At 48.9% G+C, this 23,118-nt stretch overlaps 1 protein-coding gene across 1 annotated transcript in view; it reads right to left on the bottom strand.

The window, feature by feature from the left end:
- The window catches only part of HK2 (hexokinase 2), a 58,598-nt gene extending 39,564 nt beyond the window's left edge, over window positions 1–19,034 (bottom strand). Inside the window, exon 1 of the mRNA XM_008590894.1 lies at window positions 18,523–19,034. Coding sequence (XP_008589116.1) covers window positions 18,523–18,585 — 63 coding nt within the window. The 5' untranslated portion in view covers window positions 18,586–19,034. The remainder of the gene's footprint in view (window positions 1–18,522) is intronic.
- Between the last annotated feature and the right edge of the window lie 4,084 nt (window positions 19,035–23,118).

Below are 23,118 nucleotides of genomic sequence, written 5' to 3'. Positions count from 1 at the left end.
TATATATTCTTATTAGTGTGCAAACCATAAGCACCAAGGCTAGAAGAACGATGTCTGTTTGCTCACCCTTGCACCCCTGGAGCCTAGCACAGTGCCTGACATATGACAGAGGCCCATATAAATGATAACACCTCTCCTGGGCTCAGGGGTGGAAGCAGCTCTCCCTATTTATGTCACAGATCTTGTTTCCAACATAAATCGACATCAACTTTTCCCAGACTTAACACCAAGAGAGGGAGAAGTATCAGAAGCCCCTCTCAGTTTCCTTCTTGGAAGTGCTCATGTGCTTGGCCATGGATATTCCCAGTTTTCTCCCATCAGGAAAAGGTCTGACAGAAACACATCCAAGAGGCACACACGTTTCTACACTATCACTGTTCTGCGCTGATATCGGCCACACCAGGTCAGGCCGGCAGGAGGGGACGGGTAGGGAGAATCGGGAGCCCTGGGCCAGTCCCTGCTGTGTCCTCAAGGTGTGAGCGTGTCGTCCTCCCGGCCTCATCTGCAAACTGAGGGACTAGAAGGGACACTGCTCTTCTCAGCTCTGAAATGCCAGGATTAGAAAAAAAAAAAAAAAAAAGGCTAAAAAAAAAATTTTTTTAAAAAAGAAAGAAACACAAAGATTAACAAAGGGCCAGCCTTGGCCGATGACCACTACCACTGCTATTCCTGTGAGAAATACAAGTACGTGCCTGTCTGTCCTTTGTCCTTTCCCCACTCTGATGAAGGAGTGTGGACTTTTTTTTTTTTTTCCTTTTTGTCTTTTTTCATGTCCGGCAACGGACCGCAACCCTCAGTGTCGCGCCCGTACCGGACCGGGACCAGCAACGGGATCGCAACCCTCGGTGCTGCGCCCACCCCTCACTCAGCCAGTGAGCAGGAACCGGTCTGTATGTGGGATCCGAACCCTCGGCAGAAGCGCCGCCACGCTCCCAAGCGGTGCACTGTAGCAGTGCGCCACTGGGCCAGCCCAGAAGGAGTGTGGACTTTTATAATAAGTTTTCTCAGATAAAAGCTCTCAATATTACAGCCCAACGTTTTCATCAGGTCCACTTGAATTTTTTTTTTTAACTGAATCTGCAGCCTAGGATTTCCAGAGGAACAGCTAAAGGTGTTTAATTTTTTCTTTGTGACAAAAAGACAGAAGTCCCCTTACATCTCCTCCCTTCCGGGCTATATCCTAAACACCAATGGGGCTGGGGGCAAACCCTTCTGTTTGTGCCCAGCTCTGTCCCTGCAGAATAATGAAATTGGCCTTCAGATCATTTCAAAGGTACTGACCAGTACTAATCTTGTATCATTCTTCTAAGATTCCAGGAGCTGAAAGACCAGAGTCTGGGGAAAGTGCTGAAAGCAGCTAGGAGCGAGATGGAGCATCTCTGATGCATCAGCCCCCCCCCCCCAACCCCTCCACAATTGCCCAGTGTTTAAAACACAAGAAAATAAAGAGATGTGACCCTCACATGGAATGGGAAGGACAGAGTAGGAGTAGAGAATGGTAAAGGGGCAGTCTGCTCCTGCTGATCAGGCCCTCAGCCACTTTATTCCCTCCCCCAGCCTGGAGAGAGACCAGCCTTGTCAAGTTGGGTTTAGAACTGCAGAAATGAGGATTTCCCAGAATACCCTTGTTGCCAGCATTTATTAAAAAGCTACTTAGGGGCCGGCCCGTGGCTCACTCGGGAGAGTGCGGTGCTGATAACACCAAGGCCCCGGGTTCGGATCCCACATAGGGATGGCCTGTTCGCTCACTGGGTGAGCGTGGTGTTGACAACACCAAGTCAAGGGTTAAGATCCCCTTACCGGTCATCTTTTAAAAAAAAAAGCTACTTAAATAGTCAGACTGGACTATGTAAGTCCATAGGTCTAAATCAGGAAGAATCCAACTGTCAGGCTCCTGGCGCCTCACATGCCTGGAGCCCACTGTCCTTCTGAATCTGCTTCAGCCTCCCTGGGTTGTGGCATGCCATCCATCCCCTTCCGCTCCCTGAGCGGGGTTCCTGAGCTCAGCTTCCTACAGTACTGGGGTGCACAAATGTACAAAGTTTGGGGCCACCCAGACCAGAAGGCAATACCAGGCTACATCCAGGAACAGCCTGAGACTCCCTTGTGGGCAGTGTGATAACTACAAGCCCTTCCATGGTGCCTGCTTTGTGCTGGATCCTGTTCTCAGGCTTCTGTACCTACCAACTCATTTCATCCTCCCAACAGTCCTCTGACGTAGGTAGTGCCATTACCTCCTTTCTACAGAGAGGAGAAGGCAATGTGTCCAAAGTCACACAGACACAAGGGGCTGAGCTGGGATTGGATCGAGCAGTCTGGCTGGCCTGTGCCCTTACCTTGTCTACTCTGCTAGATGATGGCCTGTTTTTCCTGGAATACAGCAGGGTCTGTACAGGCCAAATGGCACTGCAGCAAATTCAAGCTGGCCACACCCACGAAAAGGCCATCTTCTATTCCAGTCACCCCCCAACATAGACATGAAGGGCAGACAGCAGAGAGTATGGCCCATGGGGCTGGCCCAGGAGGTCGGGGCAGCAGGGACGGCAAATGTGTCTTTGGACATTGTCATGAGAGTGACACATGAAAAGTTGGAGCTCCCACCTTACTACTTTCCCAAAGAGAGGAGAGACCCTGAGTCCCACTGACACTCCACACCTACACTCCATAGATGGCTCTGGGTGTTTGCAAAAGGGACAGGGGAGTTCCTGCATGAGACAGCAGAACCTACACTGCCTTATTAAGAGATTCTACCATCTCATCCTGAAGTGTGAGGTCAGGTAAACAAAAGAGCAAATTCTTTTTTTTTTTTTTTTATTCCTTTTTGTCTTTTTTTACTGACCTGTAACAGGATCGCAACCCTCGGTGTCGCGCCCGTACCGGGGACCGGCAATGGGATCGCAGCCCTCGGTGTCGCGCCCGTACCGGGGACCGGCAATGGGATCGCAGCCCTCGGTGTCGCGCCCGTACCGGGGACCGGCAATGGGATCGCAGCCCTCGGTGTCGCGCCCGTACCGGGGACCGGCAATGGGATCGCAGCCCTCGGTGTCGCGCCCGTACCGGGGACCGGCAATGGGATCGCAGCCCTCGGTGTCGCGCCCGTACCGGGGACCGGCAATGGGATCGCAGCCCTCGGTGTCGCGCCCGTACCGGGGACCGGCAATGGGATCGCAGCCCTCGGTGTCGCGCCCGTACCGGGGACCGGCAATGGGATCGCAACCCTCGGTGTCGCGCCCGCACCGCGCTCAGCCGGTAAGCGAGAACCGGTCTCCACATGGGATCCGAACCCTCGGTGGGAGCGCCGCTGCGCTCACAAGCGGCGCACTCTCCAGTGCGCCACTGGGCCGGCCCCAAAAGAGCAAATTCTACAGCAGCCAATCTTGGTATATCTGTGACGTTTAAACTGCTACAAGGCTTGCTGGAAACCTAGTCAGATACCTCTCATCCTTAATCCTCAAAGAATAAAGTTAAATGGTTACCCTTTGCACAAGTCACTTTGCCCAGTGTATTCTGGTCATATTCCAAGTGTTCAATGACAGAGGAAACAATGATGACGATGATGGTTGCAGCAGCTAAACGTGTGTCGAGTACCTGTTAACTGTCACACGCCATCCTACAGCTTTACTGACTTGAGTTCCATTGTCTTCTTGTACAACTTCTGTATCCACATTTACAGTCACTCGGGTGGGGAAGGGCAGAGCTGGGATTGAAACAGAAGTATGACTGGCTCTAATGCCAGGCCCTCAGGTCTACCACCCTCACCTATCCTGTGGGTCCTCTAAGTGTGGGCAGACACTGCCTGCCCTGTAGTTCTTGGACGGGCCCAGACGCTTGCTTTCCTCTCCATCCCATGAGGAGACCAAGGGAAAGGATATGGAAGAGCTGCAAAAAAAGGCAAGTCCAGCATCTTGGCCCAAATTGCTCCTCTTTCACCTAGGAGCCCTTTGAACTCTCAAAACTTGGGAGTGGATGGCACTGGGGAATGATGATGTTTCTTAGGGCCACTCCAGAAGGGATGATTAATCACCTAATGTCACAGCATCCTAAACACATGACTGGAGCCCCGCCTCCCCCCCCCCCCCCCCCCCCCCCCCCCCCCCCCCCCCCCCCCCCCCCCCCCCCCCCCCCCCCCCAGTCTTGGTGGGCACTGTTGTGTTGAGAGACCGGTGGCTGAAAGAAGTGGAAGTCAGAAACAAGAAGCAGCCTCTTTACAAAGACAGTGTTCCTCAACTGGGAAAGAAGTGAATGCAGTTTTCAGAATTCTGCCAACTTCTACCCACAGTGCAGCCAAAGGGTAGGAGCACCAGGCATGGGAGAAATCCATTTAGGAGATACTGTATGTAACACAGCAGTGGCCACTCCTAAAAAACATCTACTCTTAGAAAGGAAAGGCCCTTGTAGTAACCAGTGCAAAATCTCACCAAACACAGCATTCAATTTTGCCTCGTTTGTCTCTCTCACCCCAACAGTTAGTCATATGTCCTGGGTTTGAATGCTTCCAAGCATGAGAGGCTCACACATTCCATTTTTGGTGAATTCTAGTTGTTTGAAAGCTTTTCCACACAGATAAATCTACTTTCTGATAACTTCTGCCTAATCTCCATTCTGCCACTAGTGTAAAAGCTCCCAAACTTGGCTGCACATCAGAATCACATGAGGAGCTTGTAAAGTACAATAAGAATGGACACCTCTAGGGCTGGGAGCTCAAACATCTACCCCTCCCCTTGGGCAGGTTGCTACCGTGCCAATAATGTGATAATGATGGGCAACACTGCTTAAGGTCATTTTTACCACTTTTCTGCCTGGGGTCTTAGAAAGTCAGTGGTAAAGATATTAGGCCAAGTGTATCCCTGTGAAATAATCCTATGTTGATACAGGGTGCTGGGAATTGGAAAGACAAACCCTGTACTTGTTGGAAAGAGATTTAAGTTGTTGAAAACTATCAGAGCAGAATCATTCAGGTCAATCCTTATTTTGTAACTGGTTGTAATAAAGTAAGGGCTCTGGCATATGAAAAATCAATGTGCAAATCCTAAATGTAGCATTTGTACAGGTGTGCACTTGTACAGCTGTAGCATATACAGGTTTGAGCTATAAAGGTGTGCACTTGTACAACTGTAGCATATACAGGTTTGAGCTATAAAGGTGTGCACTTGTACAGCTGTAGCATTTATACAGGTGTGCATTTGTACAGCTATGCACTTGTAAGCTGTAGCATTTATACTGGTGTGCACTTGCACAGGAGTGCACTTGTAGATGTGTGCATTTGTACAGGTGTGCACTTGTACAGGTGTGCATTTGTATAGCTGTAGCATTTGTACAGGTGTAGCACTTATATAGGTGTGCATTTGCACAGGTGTGCATTTGTACAGCTGTAACATTTGTACAGGCGTGCAACACTGGAGGAATACTTTTTGTCTGAGCTCCACTGTCCTCACTATAAAGCGGAATGAACAGCCCTACACAACCATCACTGGCATAATCGACGTGACAAATGTAAAGCTCTATATTGTCCCCTTTCTTTCCATCCCTTCTCCTGTTTTTCTTCTAGACTTTGCTCTGTCAAGTGGTATCCTCAGAAGATGAAGGACTTTTCTTAACCCTACTTAGTCACACGTAGGGTTAACAAAGCAAAGGCTATTTCTCCAAATTGTTCCTTCTCTTCCTGTGGTGGGCATATGTCCTATCTCACAGGACCTCTTCTCTTTAAGTCTCTGTGTGGGAGAGAGGAGGAACGGAAGGGGAACAGGCTAGGGAATCAGAGGCAGGCCAGAGCAAAGCCTGGCTGAGGTATGGGAAGGCCGCCTACCTGTCTGCCCAGCAGTTGAGGGCGTGTGCTAGAGAGTAAGAGATAGCAGTTTTGTTGCCATCTATTTAGCAACACTGAGAAGATTAGAACTTCCTCATTGGGCAATTTTGGTCAGTTTCATTTTTCCCGTACATAACATACCAGTCTGATAAGCCCACCTCCTCTACAGAATTGGGGATGATGGCAGGTGAAGCCCTAAAGAAAAATTAACCCCGTACTGTATAAAATAACACCCAAAAGGGGAAGCCATGAACATACATCCCCTTAAGTGCCTGCATTTTCCTCCATACCAGCATAAAAGGAGGAGAAACTGTGTCATAGTAACTATGCAAGGAACCATGAGAATAACAGGTCACCCTCACAGAGGCTCCGCTTCACAATTGCGGCAGCCAGGGTGGGTCAGACACAGCCCTGGCCAGGTATGAGAAAGCCCGGGAAGGAAAGGCCTGGAGTCGAGAGCCAGAAAGGGATCTCAGAGAAACTGAGGCTCACAGCAAGCAGTCTTGACCAGGGTCACAGCATTGAGACTGGAATCTGGATCACCCTGATGAATGAGAACTCTGCTGGTCCAGAAGGGCCCATCTCATTTTGCAGGCCAATTCCAATTGAATGGTTGGTGGCCACTGCCTGGATGAGTCCACCTTGTCTGGTCCCAGTGGGAAATTGGCCCTGATCAAATTATTTATGTCTATGTCTAGAGAGCAATATTCCAACTTTGGCAGTTTGTAATATAAACTACTACAAATCCTAGCTTGAGTGCATTACTAAATTTAAAAGGGAAGTATAGAAGAAAAAAACCCTTAAATTTCAATGTCTACATCTGTAAGACTCATATAATTCAACCCCTGAATCCTCAACCACTGCTATAACCCCAGCATCTCCCACTTTATAGCATTTATTGAACACCAGTTTTATACAAAGCACTACAGTGTACAGAAGTAATTTCAAAAGAAATCAGTTCTGAAGATGGACAGTGATGATGTTTGCGCAACAATGTGAATGTACTTTATAGCACTGAATTGTACACTTAAAGATGGTTACAATGGTAAATTTTATGTTATATTTTATCACAATAAAAAAAAATTTTAGGGCTGGCAGTTAGCTCACTCAGTAGAGCATGGTCCTGATGATGCCAAGGTCAAGGGTTCGGATCCCCTACTGGCCGGCCACCAAAACCAAAAATAAAAAAACAAAACAATAAAAAAAAATTTTAAGAAACCAAAATCCCTGCTCTCTAGGACTTTATAAGATAGTAAAGAACCTGGCTCATACTATAGACCAATAAATGCCTCTGGAATGAATGGAGAGAGGGGTCTTGGCAGAAAAAAAAGGCAAGCACTATGCAAGACACCCATGGAAGCATCACAGGTTTAAGTGGCCTGAAAGACCTGCATTCAAAGGAGACAGCTTCTGGGCTGGGCCATCCCAGGGGATGAATTCTGACCTGGAGACAGTGTGTGAAAAGGCTCAGAAGGTGGTGTTGGCAAGTTCAAGATCCTTGAAAATTATGAATTCCAGGTACCAGAAAGTTGCTCACCTCACTACATTAGCTCCCCACAAAATGCTTCATCAGTGTGATTTAATTCTATCATTTTTAATCAAAGGATCACAGGAGGGAGGACCGTAAATACCACCCCATTGAGCAAAGCTGCTGTGTTCAATAACCCTCCATAGCCAGTCAATTCCCTGTGGAGTTTAGTGTCAGGGAAAGTTTGGCTGCCCAGATACACCATGCTTCCTGCTACAGACCAGTGAGATGAAAATGACTGATGCAAGGAGAGCCGTCCTTTTTGCCTGGACTGTCAGGAAGCTCAGAGCTCTATCAAGTTTTTCTGTAATCATCCCTGCCTGTTTGATGACTCTTGTTCTAGCAATCCTTTTACTGAAAGCTGAACCAAATCACCAAATCCTTTTAGTAAGCAGGCAGAAAATGAATAATACATGAATGAGCAAATGCTCACCAGTCTTTTCTGCAGGACACACCCTCCCAATAGAAGGATGAATTCAAGTGATCAAGTAGGATAAGAAAGTGACTCCACAAGCATAAAGGCATCACAGCAGAGGAGGTAGGGACCCCGAGGCGCAGCTGGACTTCCTCTCTCCAGTCTTTGGATATTTCTGATTTCATATCTAGAACTCTCTCTCCAGGTGGTACTGGATGAACACTAACTGTTATACCTTTTAGCGTCTATACCCAAGCAGGCCAGTTGATTGAATTTCAGCTTTAACACTCATGTTCTTGTCCTGAAGATCGGGTCATCTATATATCTATATATTTGGCCAATGCTCCAGCCTGGCCTCCTCAAAAGAAATTTAGGAAGGACCGTGCCTTCTGGAAGTGAAGGGCCTTATGACTAGTCTCCTCTGCTTTAAATCAACCACAGTCAAAATACAGTGGTGCAGGAGATTCTGTACAGAAATTAGAATGCACCACCTACCACCACATGCAGCAGCTTAGATGAATCTCACAACATAATGTCAGGTGAAAGAAGCCAGACACAAAAGGGGACATACTGCAGGAGTCCATTTATGTTAAATACAAAAACAAATCTATGCTACTAGAAGTCAGGACAGTGATTACCCCTGGTGGCGGGGGTAGGTTGGAGAAGGGGGTGTTAGTGCCAAGAAGTGGGGCTGGTATTGGTAATAATTTGTTACTGGATCTAGGCAGTGGTTACCCAAGTGTATTCAGTTTCCTACATGTATTATCCTTCAATCTAAAAAATGTAGTTAGAAAAAAAGGCAGACGGCACTGACTTGGCCCTATCTACTCACGACACACGGTCAGAGAGCCAAAGGAAATCAAAGAGGTCAAAAGAGGACAAACCAGAAGGGAGAGTCATAATTCTAACCGGCCACACACTGCCTTCCAGTGACTGCACGTGCTGACACATGTTTGCAACATGGTTTCAAAAGAATTTCACATTTTTGCATTATTCCTTTGCCAGTGTTTTACCACAAATCTTTGACAAGGAAACTGAGGCTTGGAGAAGCTTCCCCAAACCACAAGCCTAGTCCCTGGCAGGACCCACAACATCCGGTGGCCTAACCTGGGACACAGGTGTGCCCATCCCAAGAAAGCCAGGCAACTGCTGTCAGTGACCTCATTAATAATAATGCCCTCACAGACTCCTCCTGGGAGGGCCGAGGCTGTGCAAACAGCAGCACGTTTATCCTGTAAAGTTGCCAAGGCAAAGCCAGATGTTTCTGATAAAGAAAAGAAAGATGAGTTGGGGAGGAAGACACACAGCAGAACATGGATTCTTTGAGTCTCCTGTCCTCCAAAACCCAGCTGACCAAAAATAATAGATCTGCTGCAACACATTCTTCGGATGGGACAAGGAGGACCCTCACAGAGGCCACCGTGCCACCTCGAGGAGATTCCAGCTCTGACCCATCATGTACTCACAAGCCCGGGGCAGCAGGGTAAGTGTGGCACCAGCCAGGAAGGCATATGGGCCACTCCTCCAGGATCCTGTTGCACAGATGTGAGTCACCGGGTTTCCTGTTCTTCCAGTTCTCGCTCTCAGCTGCATCGAGTTATAGCTAGATGGACCTCAGGCAGCAGCACCTGTCCCAGGTCCAGGAGATGGGCATTTGGGACACCTGGCCCCGAGCCCTCCTGTGCTCAGACATTCTGTCCTGACGATGGGGCAGCTTGCAAAGGAATAATATGTCCCAGATATACATGACCCTGGCACAGTCTATTTACCAACAGATAAAGCACCAAATTCAAAGCTCAATTTGATTGAGTGCCAAATTGAGTGTGCCAGGGCTGGGTGCTGAGGATATCAGGATAAAGGCGACACCAGCCTCTGCCAGCAAGGGGGTAGTCTACTGGCGGGAGGCAAATATGTCAACAAGCAATTACAAAATGAAGGTAAGGGCAGACAGTAGGTAGTTTCTTTTGCTGTAATGAATACAGATTTACAGTCACTTAAATCACACATGTCAATACAATTCTGAGGAGCATTCGCCTTGGAAAAGTTGGAAACATGTGTATGTGTTCACACCCCCTCCCCTGTCCCCTGTCTAGAATGTTCTCCTCTGCCCTAACAAACTCCCACTCGCCCTTCAGGGCCCAGCACCAATGTCCTCTCCCCAGCTGGTAGTGCCAACGCATTTTTGACACCTTGAGTCTCTCTTCCTCACTGGTCCCAGAGGACTAAAGGCACTAAAAGTACCAAACACTTCATATTTGTGATGCTAGCAGCTATTGCAATACTCAGGATTTAGTACGTACTCAAGAAATCTTTGTTATGGGGCTACGGGAATGCCGAAGAGAAGAGTTGGGAGAGTAACTTGGTGAAGGGGAAGAGCTGGCTACTCCAGACTGACCAGGTGCTCTGTCTGACCTTGCTCTTCAGGCCCATGTCCTTGCTGTACAGGATCCTGGCTGCCCTGCCTAGTATGCCAGGCTCCCTAGAGGTCAGACTCCACCTACCCTTGGAGAGCCCCACTCTTGCCCCACAGGGGCATCTGAATTCCCCACTCCCGTCTGCTGCCAACTGTCTACCTGCTAGACCAAATCCCTCTAGGGCTGTCCCTCTGCTCTATGACCAGCCCCAGACCTCCCCAGTCTGCTCCACCCACCCCAAGTTCACACCCACTGGAGGCTAGGCACCCACACATCCCTGCTTGCCCAAGACAATCTCAGTTTGCACCTGTGGTTGCAGCATACCTATTATTTTACTCTCAAAAGTGGCCCAGTTTGGACAATAAATTACAGGGTCTCCCTAGGTACAGCCCACAAAACAAATCTTTCCTTTGTTCTTGGGGAACCCACACCTAAATAAGAGTTCATGCTGTACAAATGGTGTTTAAAGGAAGCAGGATGAGGATTGGGAAACTGGGTTCCAGATCTGGGGTTTATCTACGTGAGCTTGGACTGGTCCTTTAGTACACAGCACCTGATTTCCTTAACTGTAAAATAAAGGTGTTGGCCTACATGACCCCAAAGGTCCCTTCTCAGCTGACACCTAACTTATAACCCTATGAAACTGAAACACAATTGACCATCCGCAGTAGTCCCAAGCAGCCCCGTGCTGGGTGGGGGATAAGGGCATAGGCCCTGGAGTCAGAGTGCCTGGCTTTGAAGTGTGGCTTGCCGTTGGTCCAGGGACTGTCCTTTTCTGTGACTGGTGTCTTCGTCTGAACAATAGATAATAATAGTGCCTTCGCAGGAGGGCAGCTTGAGGGGGCCTGAGTTACTACTCATAGTGTACACAGCCAGAGGCCAGGACTTCATAGGCACACTAGTGTTTGCTATCTTTAAGGCAGACAAGGGGGATAAGGAACTGATGGGATGTGGCTAGAAGGCTTCACGGAGGGGGCTGAGACAGGAAAATTTGAGAGGAAGCAGAAAGCAGGAGGGAAAGTCCCTCAAATGGGCAAGAAGGAAAAGCGGCAGCTTCAAACGCCCTCATTAACCCTAATTGTAGCTGTCAGATGCTTTATCTGGCTTCATTCCTTCCTTTATCAGAGAATATGGAGATGCCAGAAGGAAGAGGTCGGGAACAAGGCCTTTTAAGAATACAGGCCACCTCCAGGCCTGCAGGGCAGAGCTGCTGGTTGAGGGGGAGAAGAGGAAGGAAGGCTGGCCATGTGGGAGGGTAAGGGCCCCAAGGGCTCCCAGGGCCAGGTTCTCAGAGCCCTGAGTCTCCTGGTTGACTCCGAGATAAGGTTTGACCAAGGTCCCTCCAGGGAAGGAATGTCAAGGAAATGCTTAGAGATGTCATGACCACCCCTGAAAGAGGGTGGCACTCCCAGTGAAATGAGATTCTCTGTTCACAGGAACAGGGCCAAGACTCCTGACTCCTGATTTTGATAAGACAAAAGCTGTTCAAGCGGTAGGGTGGAGGGTATAGGTTCCACACAGAGAACCTTCTTTGGCTTTGTCAAGAATCCATGGGACCCCAGTATCAGCAAGAGGGGACACACTCAACAACCTGGAGTCTATATATAAGGGACAAAGAGATTAGGGATATTAAATGCATTTTGACTTATGATATTTTCATCTTAATCAACTTTTCAGGACATAACCCCATTGTAAGTCAAGGAACATCTGTACGTGAAGAAAGAAAGACACACTCTTAGATAGCCTACTGCCCTATCCATCAGGACAGGAGCAAAAAGAAGCTCTGCTTTTACCTGGATAATTCTCAAGGACTTCTTTTAGGGTATGTGGATTCAGGCCCATTTGTGCTCTCTGTCTGATGTCAGATTAAATCAGATTACAGAGAGGGCAGAAGGGTGGTGAGTTCCTGAAGACAGGAAAGAAGGAAGTGTCCTTATTGCCACTTTCAACTTCTAACACCTTCTCTTTCCTGGACATCCTTAAACTCTCCTCTGACTTGCTTTCCTTCTGGTCCTCTGGGGAGGTCATGCTCAGAAATCATCTAACACAAAGCTTATTTTTTAATAAAGTGTGGGATATCTCAGATAATTTATTGAATACTGTACTAAAAGTGAAAAACAGAATGATTGCCTGGGTACTTGAAGTATGATTTCTACTGAATGCATATGGCTTTCACCATGGTAAAGTCGAAAAATTGTTAGGTCTAACCAACATTGACTGTGTCAGTCACCATTCTAAACGCTTCACATACATTAACTCTCTCTTTTTAATCCTTACAACTACCCTATTACCATCTCTCCATTTTACAAGAGAAAGAAACTGAGGCCTGGAGAGGTTTAATAACTGGCCCAAGTTCACACTGCTTACCACATGGCAAACCAGGATTCAAGCTTGACTCTACATCTCACCACGCAGCCTCTCCCAATAACTGCAGGACTGACCCTCAGCAGGTGTCACTGGTCCCTCTCCTCTGCTGCCAGCAATGGCAGCCCATGAGCTCATGTCCTGCCAGCTCACATGCCTGCCTTGTCCAGAAGCCTGGTGGATGCCCAGACTCTGTGGGAACTCCAGCAGAGCCAGGGTGAGATTCTCCCAAGGACAACTGAGCACACTTCTCTCCCGCTGGCTTCCGGGAGCAATTGCACTGCCCACATTTTTCTGGTTAAGAACAGAGAAATAGCAACTGGCTTCTGCCCCCTGGAAACCCACCCTGCAGTGAGGGATTGTGGGCATCTGCTGCTGTGGACTGGAGAGCTCACCTTAAATTCAGCTGTTGTAAAAGCCCATTTCTCACCATGACTGTCCCATGATGTGGCACACTGTTGAGAGGGCTCTGGTCCCTACTGGAGCTAACTAGCTGTATGTTCATGAGCGATACACTTGAAAACTAAAGGGGTTGGGGAGATGGACTATGTTCTTCTAAAGCAGTTTCTCAACCTTATAGATAGTTGGGGCCAGATAACTCTTGGTTGGGGAGGCTATCCTGTGCATTGTAGTATATATTTAGCAACATCTTAGCCTCTGCTTACCAGATGCCAGTAACACAAACTCACCCACCCACCTTGCGACAACCAAAAATGTCTCTAGACATTGCCAAAGCCCCTTGGGAGGCAAAATTATTCCTAGTTGAAAACCACTGCTCTAAAGGAATAATTTTTAAAAAAAACAACAGGATTTGCCCCTGTACATTTGAATAGGGTGGAGATTCTTGCTCTTTATGATAGGCTGGAATAGCCCCTCACAAAAAAAAATTTATCTGTCCCAAAATGTCAATACTGCCAAGGTTGAGAAAAGTGCTTTAGAAATCCACAGAAACAGACAATCCAGAGCAAGAAGCACAGCGCATGATCTGCGGAGTGAGATGTTGAGACAAAACCCATGAACTCTGGGATCTGACTCGCCACGCCCCACCCCCACTGCTTTGAAAGGCAAAGACAGACGACACACAGTGTTGGAAAACAAACCAAACTTGCTGACTTCAAAAGTCAACAGTGATAATGAGGAACCTCTTATCAAGAGTTGGTCTTTTAAACCGGAAGTATCTGAGCAAAAGAAACCAGTTTTCTGGGCTCCCAAGTTCTTTTAGTATGTCAGGTCTTCTTACTCCAGCTGCCACATTTTGATTTTGTGGTTTGCATTGTTCTGATACCTCCTAGAAAACAACCCTCAGTTGCCCCCAAACTCCTCAAGGTGCTGGAAAAGTTTTAACTTTTAAAGTGATGTAAAAAAAAAATGTTGGCTTTGGCTGGGCAGCCTCAGAGGGAATTTTAATTCATTCAAGGGTAAGAAAAAAGTGCTTCCTAAGCTCTCTCTGAAATAGAAGTTTGGCAACATAAATCAAATGGATGGTTAGCAAAAGCTACAAAAGCTCAAAGTTTCTTCTGAGCAGAAGGGACAGTATTAAGATACTGAGAAGTTACAAGTCGAACAAATGAGATAAATTATACCTATCAGTGTCAGTTAACCCAGTCAAAAATGATCTTACAGTTTTAATCAGTTTACTTCTGCTACTTTAATCCCTTATCTGCAGATTAATGGCACATGGTAGGTGTTCCAAACGTATGACGGTTCCCTTGCAGTCTCTACCTCCCCACCAATCTTCGGTAATGCACTCTCTTTTGACTTAGTGGCCATGTATTATCTTTTCCTAGAGTATTATCTCTCCAGACAACTGGAAGGTGTCTTGGTTTCTGATTTTAGCATAGCACCCAGAGGAGCTTGCACCCATAGCAGGTTCTCAAAAACTATTAACATTCTTGTCTATCATGACTCTTGAATGTCTGTTACTCTTTCCACTTCCAAGATATTCCCTTCTCAAGTCCCAAGTTGAAGGCTACCCCTTGCTCATACAGCAAGGAACCTACGTGAGCTATCTGCACTCCAGGATTGGAGTGAAAATGTGTCACCAGTCTATGTATGTTAAAACAATTTGGCCAGTGGCTAAAGGAAGGAGTACACCCTTCATTTCGGTTCTGTGGTTAATCCTGATTTTCATTCTTAAGAGACAAAAACTCTGTAACTCGTATATTAATTTGCCTCAATTAATAAAAAGAATCCTCTATTTCTCCATGGACAGGACATAAAGCTTTAATTGCTGGAGGACAGGAAACTCTCCTCCCTCTCTCATTTCCAGATACTAAGGCCTGGTTGATCTCCCTGCCCCCTTCCAAGATCAGCCTCAGGCCATGCTTTGAATGAAGGAATAGCCTGAGAATTGCTTTTCCCTCTTAAGGATCCACCTGCCCATCCATCCCTTTAGTCCAGGACTAGCCCTCCCCACAGCTGCCTCCCACTCTCCTCCACCTCCTCAGCCCTCTCTGCACTTTTTCCCCCAGGAAGGTCCCCTCCTTCATTCTTGCACTCATTGAATACCTCACCAGTGGCCAGAAACTGTGGCAACTAACATGAACAGCCAGGATTCTCCTTGTGCTGAGGAAGGACCCTGAACTGAGAACCACCCATTATAGTGTATGGTGGAATGAAACAAATGCCATGAAAGGTTCAATGCCATGAAATGTGGGCATACAGGAGGAGGGAGAAGGAGGCAGAAAAAAGGTTGAAAGAGAAGGTAGCATTTGAGCTGGAAGGGGTTAAGCGGAGAAAAGCCAGACAGAGTATTCAGGGCCACAAGAAGGCAAGGACAAGGGCAAAAGGACCTGGTGTGAATGGGCATGACAGTTAGAGGAATGGCAATTCAAGTCTTTGGGGAATGAACAGATGGAGAGGAAGATGGGCTGAGGTGGGGGCAGGATCGGGGGTATTCAGCCAATTCAGAGTCATAGAAGGCTTCTGAAATGATCCAGTCCAAGGGCCGGCCCGTGGCTCACTCGGTAGAGTGCGGTGCTGACAACACCAAGGCCACGGGTTTGGATCCTATATAGGGATGGCCGGTTTGCTCACTGGCTGAGCATGGTGCTGACAACACCAAGCCAAGGGTTGAGATCCCCTTACCGGTCATCTTTAAAAAAAAAAAAAGAAATGATCCAGTCTAGCTCCCAAAAGAGACCAGAAGAAACAGGGACACCCTTAGGAGTCCTCTGAAGTAACCCAGAGACCAGTTTACAAAGGAGTAGCAATAAGAAAGGCAAGTTGATGACAATGAATCCAGGGCTCCTGTCCGGAATAGCCAGAGAATACTGGTGGCATTGCTCAGACCAACAGAGCTACTTCCGCTTCTGGACATGCTGGGTGGGAGTGATGCTAGCACCCATGACTGGACACAGGCATGGCCCAGGAGCCCACTAACATTCGCCAGAGGCAGGTGAGTGTGTGGTCAAGAGCATGGGGCTCTGGAGCCAACTGCATGGCTTCAATTCCTAGCTCTTTCAAAAAAGCTAGTGACCTTGGGCAAGTTACTCTGTGTGCTTCAGTTTCTCACCAATAACCAGTAACCAGGATGCTGATGATAATCGTACCTAGCTCACAAGATTGTTGCGAGTGTTAATGAGCTAACATATGTAAGAAGCTTAGAACAGTGCCCGGTACACAGAAGATGCACTGTTTGCTGTTGAGTTCCAAAGTGTCAATTGGCAAAAGTGAGCAAATTACCCTTACTTTCATCCTAGTGCCACAAAACACTGGGCTTGTCCACAAGGAGACAAGTACTCCCAATGGGGCTGGTTCTGGGCAGGTGAACCTAAGCCTTCCATGCCCTCAGACTACAACCCAGAATATGCAAGATTATGTCGTCACTAGGGGATTTCAGAAGAGTCCAAATCAAGGCCTTTTCGAAAGATGCTTCCAAGATATTCTCTCTGGTTCCCTTCCTACTTCCTATCTAATTGCATCTGGACTCAAACAGCTTTGCTAAACCGGAGTCTAAATCCCAGATTCTAACACCTAGTGAGTTAAAGGCCTGACTCAATCCTGCCCCCATTGGTAATTTAGAGGAAATACACCCAAGTGTCAGGGAGACTTGACAGGCTAAAAGGTAGCTTGCCAAGTGTAGAAAAGAGAAGGCTACCAGAAAGATACTCCATATTGGTGTGCTTAATCATCACAACTCCATAAAGTGGACAGGACTTCTAAAATGATCCAGTCTAGCTCCAGAAAGCTCATCCGCATTTTACAAAAAGAAATGGGTGGTCCAAAGAGGCCCAGAGTCCTGTGGTTAAGAAACCCCAAGACAAGGATTAGAACTCTTTTCCAGATACCCTGGCTAATTTTCTTTCCATTCTGGGACCAGAGAGATGACCCCTCCCATCGCCCCCCAACTCCAGGCCCTGAGAGTGGTATAACTCACTCTTCCAGTCCTAGCATCTTCCTAGCTTCTAAAAGAATTCAAATTCAAATGAGTTCACAACTGAGAAGACCTCCCTGGGATTAATGACTTTGCATTTCAGCACTTGCTGGGGATGATAGGCATTCCCAAGAGAAGCCTAGAGAAGTTGCCAAGATCCTGCCATCTCAAAGGCACGTTTTTAAATAAACTGAATTAAAGTGCAGAGCAGAGTCACATCCCAGGAATGAGTTAGAGAGTAACAGCCCTTTACAAACCAGTAAAACTCAACTAAACCAGCCCCTCTCTACTCCCTCCTCTAGTCTGAGGCTGTGTAACATCATGCTTTATTTGGCCTTATCATCTGCCAGAGCTCTGGAAACATCAAGATGGTAACCCACTATACTCTCCCTTGCTCTCGGGACCGCCAGAATAGGACTACGAGCAGATGGCCCCACAGAACGATAATGTCAAGACATTTTCTTGAAAATGTGTTCGCACCAAACACTGAAATTCCAAGTATTTAATTGAGCAATGTTCGGTCATTGCTTCACAGCTTTAAAACAACGCCCCCCCCCCCTCACCCTACCCCACCTCCAGCCCTCCCCAGCCCACCTCCTCCCTCAAACCCTAGCTAAAGCCCCAGGCCAGGAGCCAATCCCTTAATCCCGGGCATTTCGGGCATTTCAGAAACTCATTTCTCCCCGGAGTGAGAGCGCCCCGGGCCGGCTTTGCCCCACCTCCATACCCCGAGGCAGGAAGAGTGAGGCTCCCGGCGGGGCCCCGAGGCTCTTTCTTATGTAAATGACCCGGCCAGGGTGAGAGCTCGGGCACAGGGAGCTGTCGAGAGCGAGCTGGGCACAAACAGGTCAAGACTTGGTGTAAGAAAACGCTCGTTTTCGGAACGACAAAAATCTCAAGAAATCAGGGAAACGAGGGCTGGTCCTCTCCAACTTTTAGTAACAAACCAGAAAGTAACATCCAAAGTCCGCCCCGCACTCGGAGGCGGTCCCGGGGGACGCGAGGCGGGGCGGGCCCGAGGCAGATCGGTGGGGACACGTACGCCCCTCGCCCAGCCCCAGTTCCGGGCGCCGTAGTTCCGGGGAAGGGGCGCGGCGGGCGGAGTTTCTCTGCCTCCTCTCCTGCTCCTTCCCGGATCGGCTTCAACAACGAGGGGAACCGCACGTCTCCTAAATGCGGTCTTTAAGCGCGGAAGGGCCCTGCAGCCCCACGCGGCCGCGAGGCCTCTCCCCCAGCCACGATTCTCCCCACGTGCTCTCGCCGGAACTGGGGCTGTAGAAGGGGAACTCCTTCCACGTGGGCCCAGCAGTCCCGGACCGCCAGCCGGGTGACCGCCCCTCCAGAAACAGAAAGGAGAAAAAGCGTGGCCTCGCGCAGGATGCAAAGAGGGAGAGCCCCGCAGCGCGCGAGCCCCGGCGCCTCGCATGCGCGCACACGCCTGCCGGTGCCCAGCGGACGTGGCTTCTCGCGCCCAGGAGTTTCCCTGCTGCCCAGACTGTTTCCGCAGCCCCAACCCCGAATGGGGAGGAAGCGGTTCCCCGCAGGCTCGAGGAAGAGAGTCCCGGAGACCACGCAACTCTGTCGGAAGCGAGCCTGCCGTTCCCGCCCGCGCTGACTTACCTTCTGCACTTGGTCATGGTTAAGCTCGGTGAAAAAGTAGGCGAGCAGATGCGAGGCAATCATCCTGCCGCGGTCCGACGGCGCCGAGTTGGGAAACGGAGGCGGGAGTGCGTGCGCGGGAGGCGGGCGGCGAGGTCTGATCTCTTTGTACCTGGGCTGCGCGGCCGGCCGGGAACTGGGAGTCCGGGCGGCACACAAAGAAGGCTAACGGCGACGGCGCGCCGGGCTGTGGGGTCTCGGATCTCTAGAAATAGGTTTTTAGGAGCACAACTGCTGGAAGGCGCCTACGTATCACTCCCGGCGACGTGTCCGGTCGTCCCACGTCAAGGCGCTAACTTCAGCCACAGGATCACTAAATCTCAACTTGGGAGGAATCCACAGCCCAGCTCCACCAGGGCGGTCGGACCTCCCCGGCACACGCGCGCGATGCTCTGCCCGAGGATTTTCTTAGCTTGTGACACGGCGTAGTACTAGCGGCGGCCGGGGACTCGTGCGCTGGAGTTTCGTGCAACAATGTGGCTTATTGAGAGGCTGCCGGCTCGCAGGCAGGGTCAGTGACGCGCGCGCGCTTATTGGCTGTGCGGGGAGGGTGTGTGCGCCCGCGGGCCGCCCCCAGCCGCAGCGCGGCCAGTCAACTCGCACGGCCTGCGGGCGCGGCCGCTCAGACACCCGAGCCGGCGGGCTGGAGAGGCGCGCCAGCGGCGGGGGGCGGGGCCGGGCGCCAGGGATGGGACGTGTGGTCCGTGGCAGGAGGCTGGAGCGGAAAGGCGCATGAGCCACCGCCGCGTCAGGCTCGGCTGTGGGTGGGGGGCGCGTGATCGCGGATCTGGGGAGTGGGGCGACTGGAAGGACGGGTCACTGGACCAGCACACGCCCTGTGCGGAGTGAGAGACACTGTCTGGTATCTCGGGGTCATATGAGGGCCTCTCCTGTCCGGTCACACACGTCTGAAGCATCCTAGTTCTCGCCTATTGTGGCTCAACCCCTCCGCGAAACGCTGATACGAAGTGAACCTCCGTAGCTGCTGCTTACTCTGCCAGGCATTACAAAAGCCGCCCGTGGGCCAGCCGGTTAGCTCAGCTGGGTAGAGCGCAGCCTTATAACAGAAGTCGTCCCATCCAACCCTCCCACCACTGATAGGACATGGGTTTTACTAACCCTGTTTTACAGATGAGAAAACCGAGGCACAGGGCTGTTAAGAGATTTGCCAAAGGTCACACAGCTAGTAAGAGGCAAATGGAGAAAGGAAGCCACGTCAGTCTGACTTTGAGACCCTGTTCTCTCCCATTATTCCATCCCTCTCTAAGAGCCAGGGAAGGAAAAGGCGGTAAATGAGCATTGTCTGCAGCTGTGGGACTATGCATGGGTGAAACTGGGAGGGTGGCCAGTGTGTAAATGGATGATCCTGGAACAGTGTGGGGTGGGGTGGCTTAGGGATGCTGAGAGGAGTGGGAGCCCCAGCCACAGCTAATGCCTGGCCCCAGACTCCACGTTTTAGGTATGAATGGATGGTGGAAGCTGGCAAGAATGTAATACTGACTTCAGCAGACAAGAGATTGGTGCTGGTGGAGAATGGCAAGCCTGGGGTTGCAGAGTTTGCAGTGGAGGGAAGTTGAAGGTCTGCAGAGTTTCTCTCAAACAGTACGATGCTTTCTGCAACGTTTATAGACTTATTATTATACAAGTAATAAAAGCTCATTGTTGGAATATAAGAATATACAGATAAACAGAAAAAACAAAAAATGCATGACCCAACCTCTCAGCAAAACTTCTTGAAAGCTATGTCCCTTTCCTACTGCACATCCTCGCCCCTCGTTCCTGTTCCTTACTACAGTAAGGACTGGGCCCAAACTGCTTTTGTCATAGTCAGCTTAATGACCTAACATGTTGCCAAATCTTGTATTCTCTTCTCTGCCCTGACCTTGTCTTACTCCACCTCTCAGGGATGCCGGGTACAGTTGATCACATCCTCCATCTGGACACACCTTCCTCACTCAGTCAAAGCCCTGCATGCTCCGCTCTGCTGGTTTCCCATTGACCTCCCTCCCCAGGCTCCTTGGCCCCTGTTTTCTCTGTTGGTAAATACTGGAGTATTCCGAAGCTGCCCTCCACCCTGTCTCCTCCGATCTAGTTACATGGTAATCCCTCCCAGCCCCATGACTGTTATACCATCCACACACTGATGACTCACAAAAGTCAATCTGCAGCAGGGACCTCTCCCAGTCCAGACTTATTTCTCCAACTGCCATTTGTCATCTCCACTCAAGTGACTAGCATCTCACACTTAACATATCCAAAGCTGGACTCAACTTCCCAAATCTTTTCCTTTCCCAGTCGTCTCAGCAAATGGCATCACCATCCACCCTGTCATCCTTGATTCCTTCCTGCCACTCACCCTCACATTTGGTCAATCCCCCAGCAAACGGTCAATTGGACCTATAAAATAGACCCTGTATCTGGCCACTTCTCTCCACGTCCTTGGGCCCCTCCTATGCAAGCCACTGATGACTCGGCCAGAGCCAATGCACCTTGTCCTACCTTGTACCTTCCTCCATCCTCACCTCTATAATCTCTTCTTCACTCAGGAGTCAAAGTGACTTTTTAAAATATATATCAGACTATGTCTTTCCCAGGTTTGAAGACATTTGATGGCTTCCAGTCTTAGAATAAAATTCCAACTCCTGACAGTGACTACTAAAGCTTTCTGATATGGCCCCTGCCTCTCTCTCCACCCCATCCCATAGGACTCTCCCCAGTACACTGCTTGGCACTCACACTGGAATGCTTTCCTCGAAAACACCAAACTCTTTCCCTCCCAAGCACCTTTGCTCTTCCTTTTTCTTCTCTCTGGAATGTTCTCCTCCAGACCTGGCTGCAGCTGAGCCTTCCTCCTCATTGAGGTTCAGCTCAGATAGCACCTCCTCAGAGGGCTTTCTCCTGAACAGTTTATCCCAACTGGTTCCCCAAGTCACTATCGCTTGGCCCTGATTGATTACCTATTTATTTTCCATATATTCTTTCTCTCCTCACTAGACTGTGAGCTCCAAGGGGGCAGGATCTGTGTCTATGTTGATCCTTCATATTTGCAGTGCCTAGAATGGTGCCGTCACATGGTAAGTATGCAGTAAATACTGCCTGAATGAATAGAAGAAGTCTTAGAGATAACTTGTTCACATTTTGCATAACAATACAGAGTTTATAGTTTTACATATTATTTCCCAAATCTCTTCTCACCTCTCCATCTACCCTAGTTCACACACCCAATATCTCTCATCTGATTGCAACAGCCTTTAGATATAGATATAGATGTACTGTAGATATACAGACTCAGATACCTAACAGAGATTCGTAAAGCGGGAAGTGACATGATCAGATTTGCTTTCTCAGGGCAACAACTGCCCTCCATGAAGATGGAGGAAAGGAGGTTAGAGAACAGAGGCAGGAAGAGGCAAGGCCTAAGCCAAGATGGTGGGGCAGGGAGTCAGGTTTAGATGTTGTGAAGTCGAGGTAAAATTGATGACTTTGGATGAAGAGGAAGATGCATGCTACCTAGAAACACTTGGAAATCCAATAACCCAGTGCTCGAAAACCTACTGTCCCCAGGCAGGTGGGACCAAAGTCAGTGGGGTCAGGTCAACTATGGTCCCTTCTCCATTCCCCTCTGTGGTCCCATTTCATGTGGACCAGATAATAATCACAAGGTGCTTTAAGTATGTGTTATCTCTTAGGAAGCTCCCAATGATCCGGTAGGTGGTTGCAATAGCATTGTTATAAATCCCTATTTATACATGACAGACTAAGGAGAGGTTACCCACACAAGGCTGAGACTTGTACCTTCCATTTTTCTGGCTCCAAACTCCAGAGCTAGAGTTTATTATTTATTGATTCTCAGATCTCTCTCTCTCTCACACACACACACCTACATAGATGTTGGAGAGTGATGAAACAGCCATGTAATTTAATTCCACAGCTCAGCAAATATTTATTAAATCCTTGCAATGTTCAGGATACTTGGCTTAATGCTATGAGAAATACAAAAGGAAACACAAGATGTGGTTCTTGCCCCTGAGTGATTAACCGTTTAGTCAGAGATAAAACTAACACATAAGGGCCAGCCCGTGGCTCACTGGGGAGAGTGTGGTGCTGATAACTCCAAGGCCAAGGGTCCTGATCCCTATGTAGGGATGACTGGTTAGCTCACTTGGGAGAGCATGGTACTGTCAACACCAAATCAAGGGTTAAGATATCCTCACCGGTCATCTTTATGGGGAGAGTGTGGTGCTGATAACTCCAAGGCCAAGGGTCCTGATCCCTATGTAGGGATGACCGGTTAGCTCACTTGGGAGAGCATGGTACTGTCAACACCAAATCAAGGGTTAAGATATCCTCACCGGTCATCTTTAAAAAAAAAAAAAAACTAACACATAAAACAAATATTACAGAATAGAAAAGTCTGTTATTAAGAGCCAAACGGACCTGTGTTTTTATATGTGATGGGGTTTTGGAAAAGGAAGAGATAGAGCCACAGGCCCGAGGTAGCCAAGGGTGGTCTGACATGTAAATGCCAGCTTTCCACTTCACACTGGGCTGGCGCTG

Source organism: Galeopterus variegatus, unplaced genomic scaffold, assembly GCF_000696425.1.
Source record: "Galeopterus variegatus unplaced genomic scaffold, G_variegatus-3.0.2 Scaffold6444, whole genome shotgun sequence".
Lineage (NCBI taxonomy): Eukaryota > Metazoa > Chordata > Mammalia > Dermoptera > Cynocephalidae > Galeopterus > Galeopterus variegatus.
The sequence above is the reverse complement of the archived record's forward strand: the minus strand, read 5'-3'. Positions and strand labels throughout refer to the sequence as shown.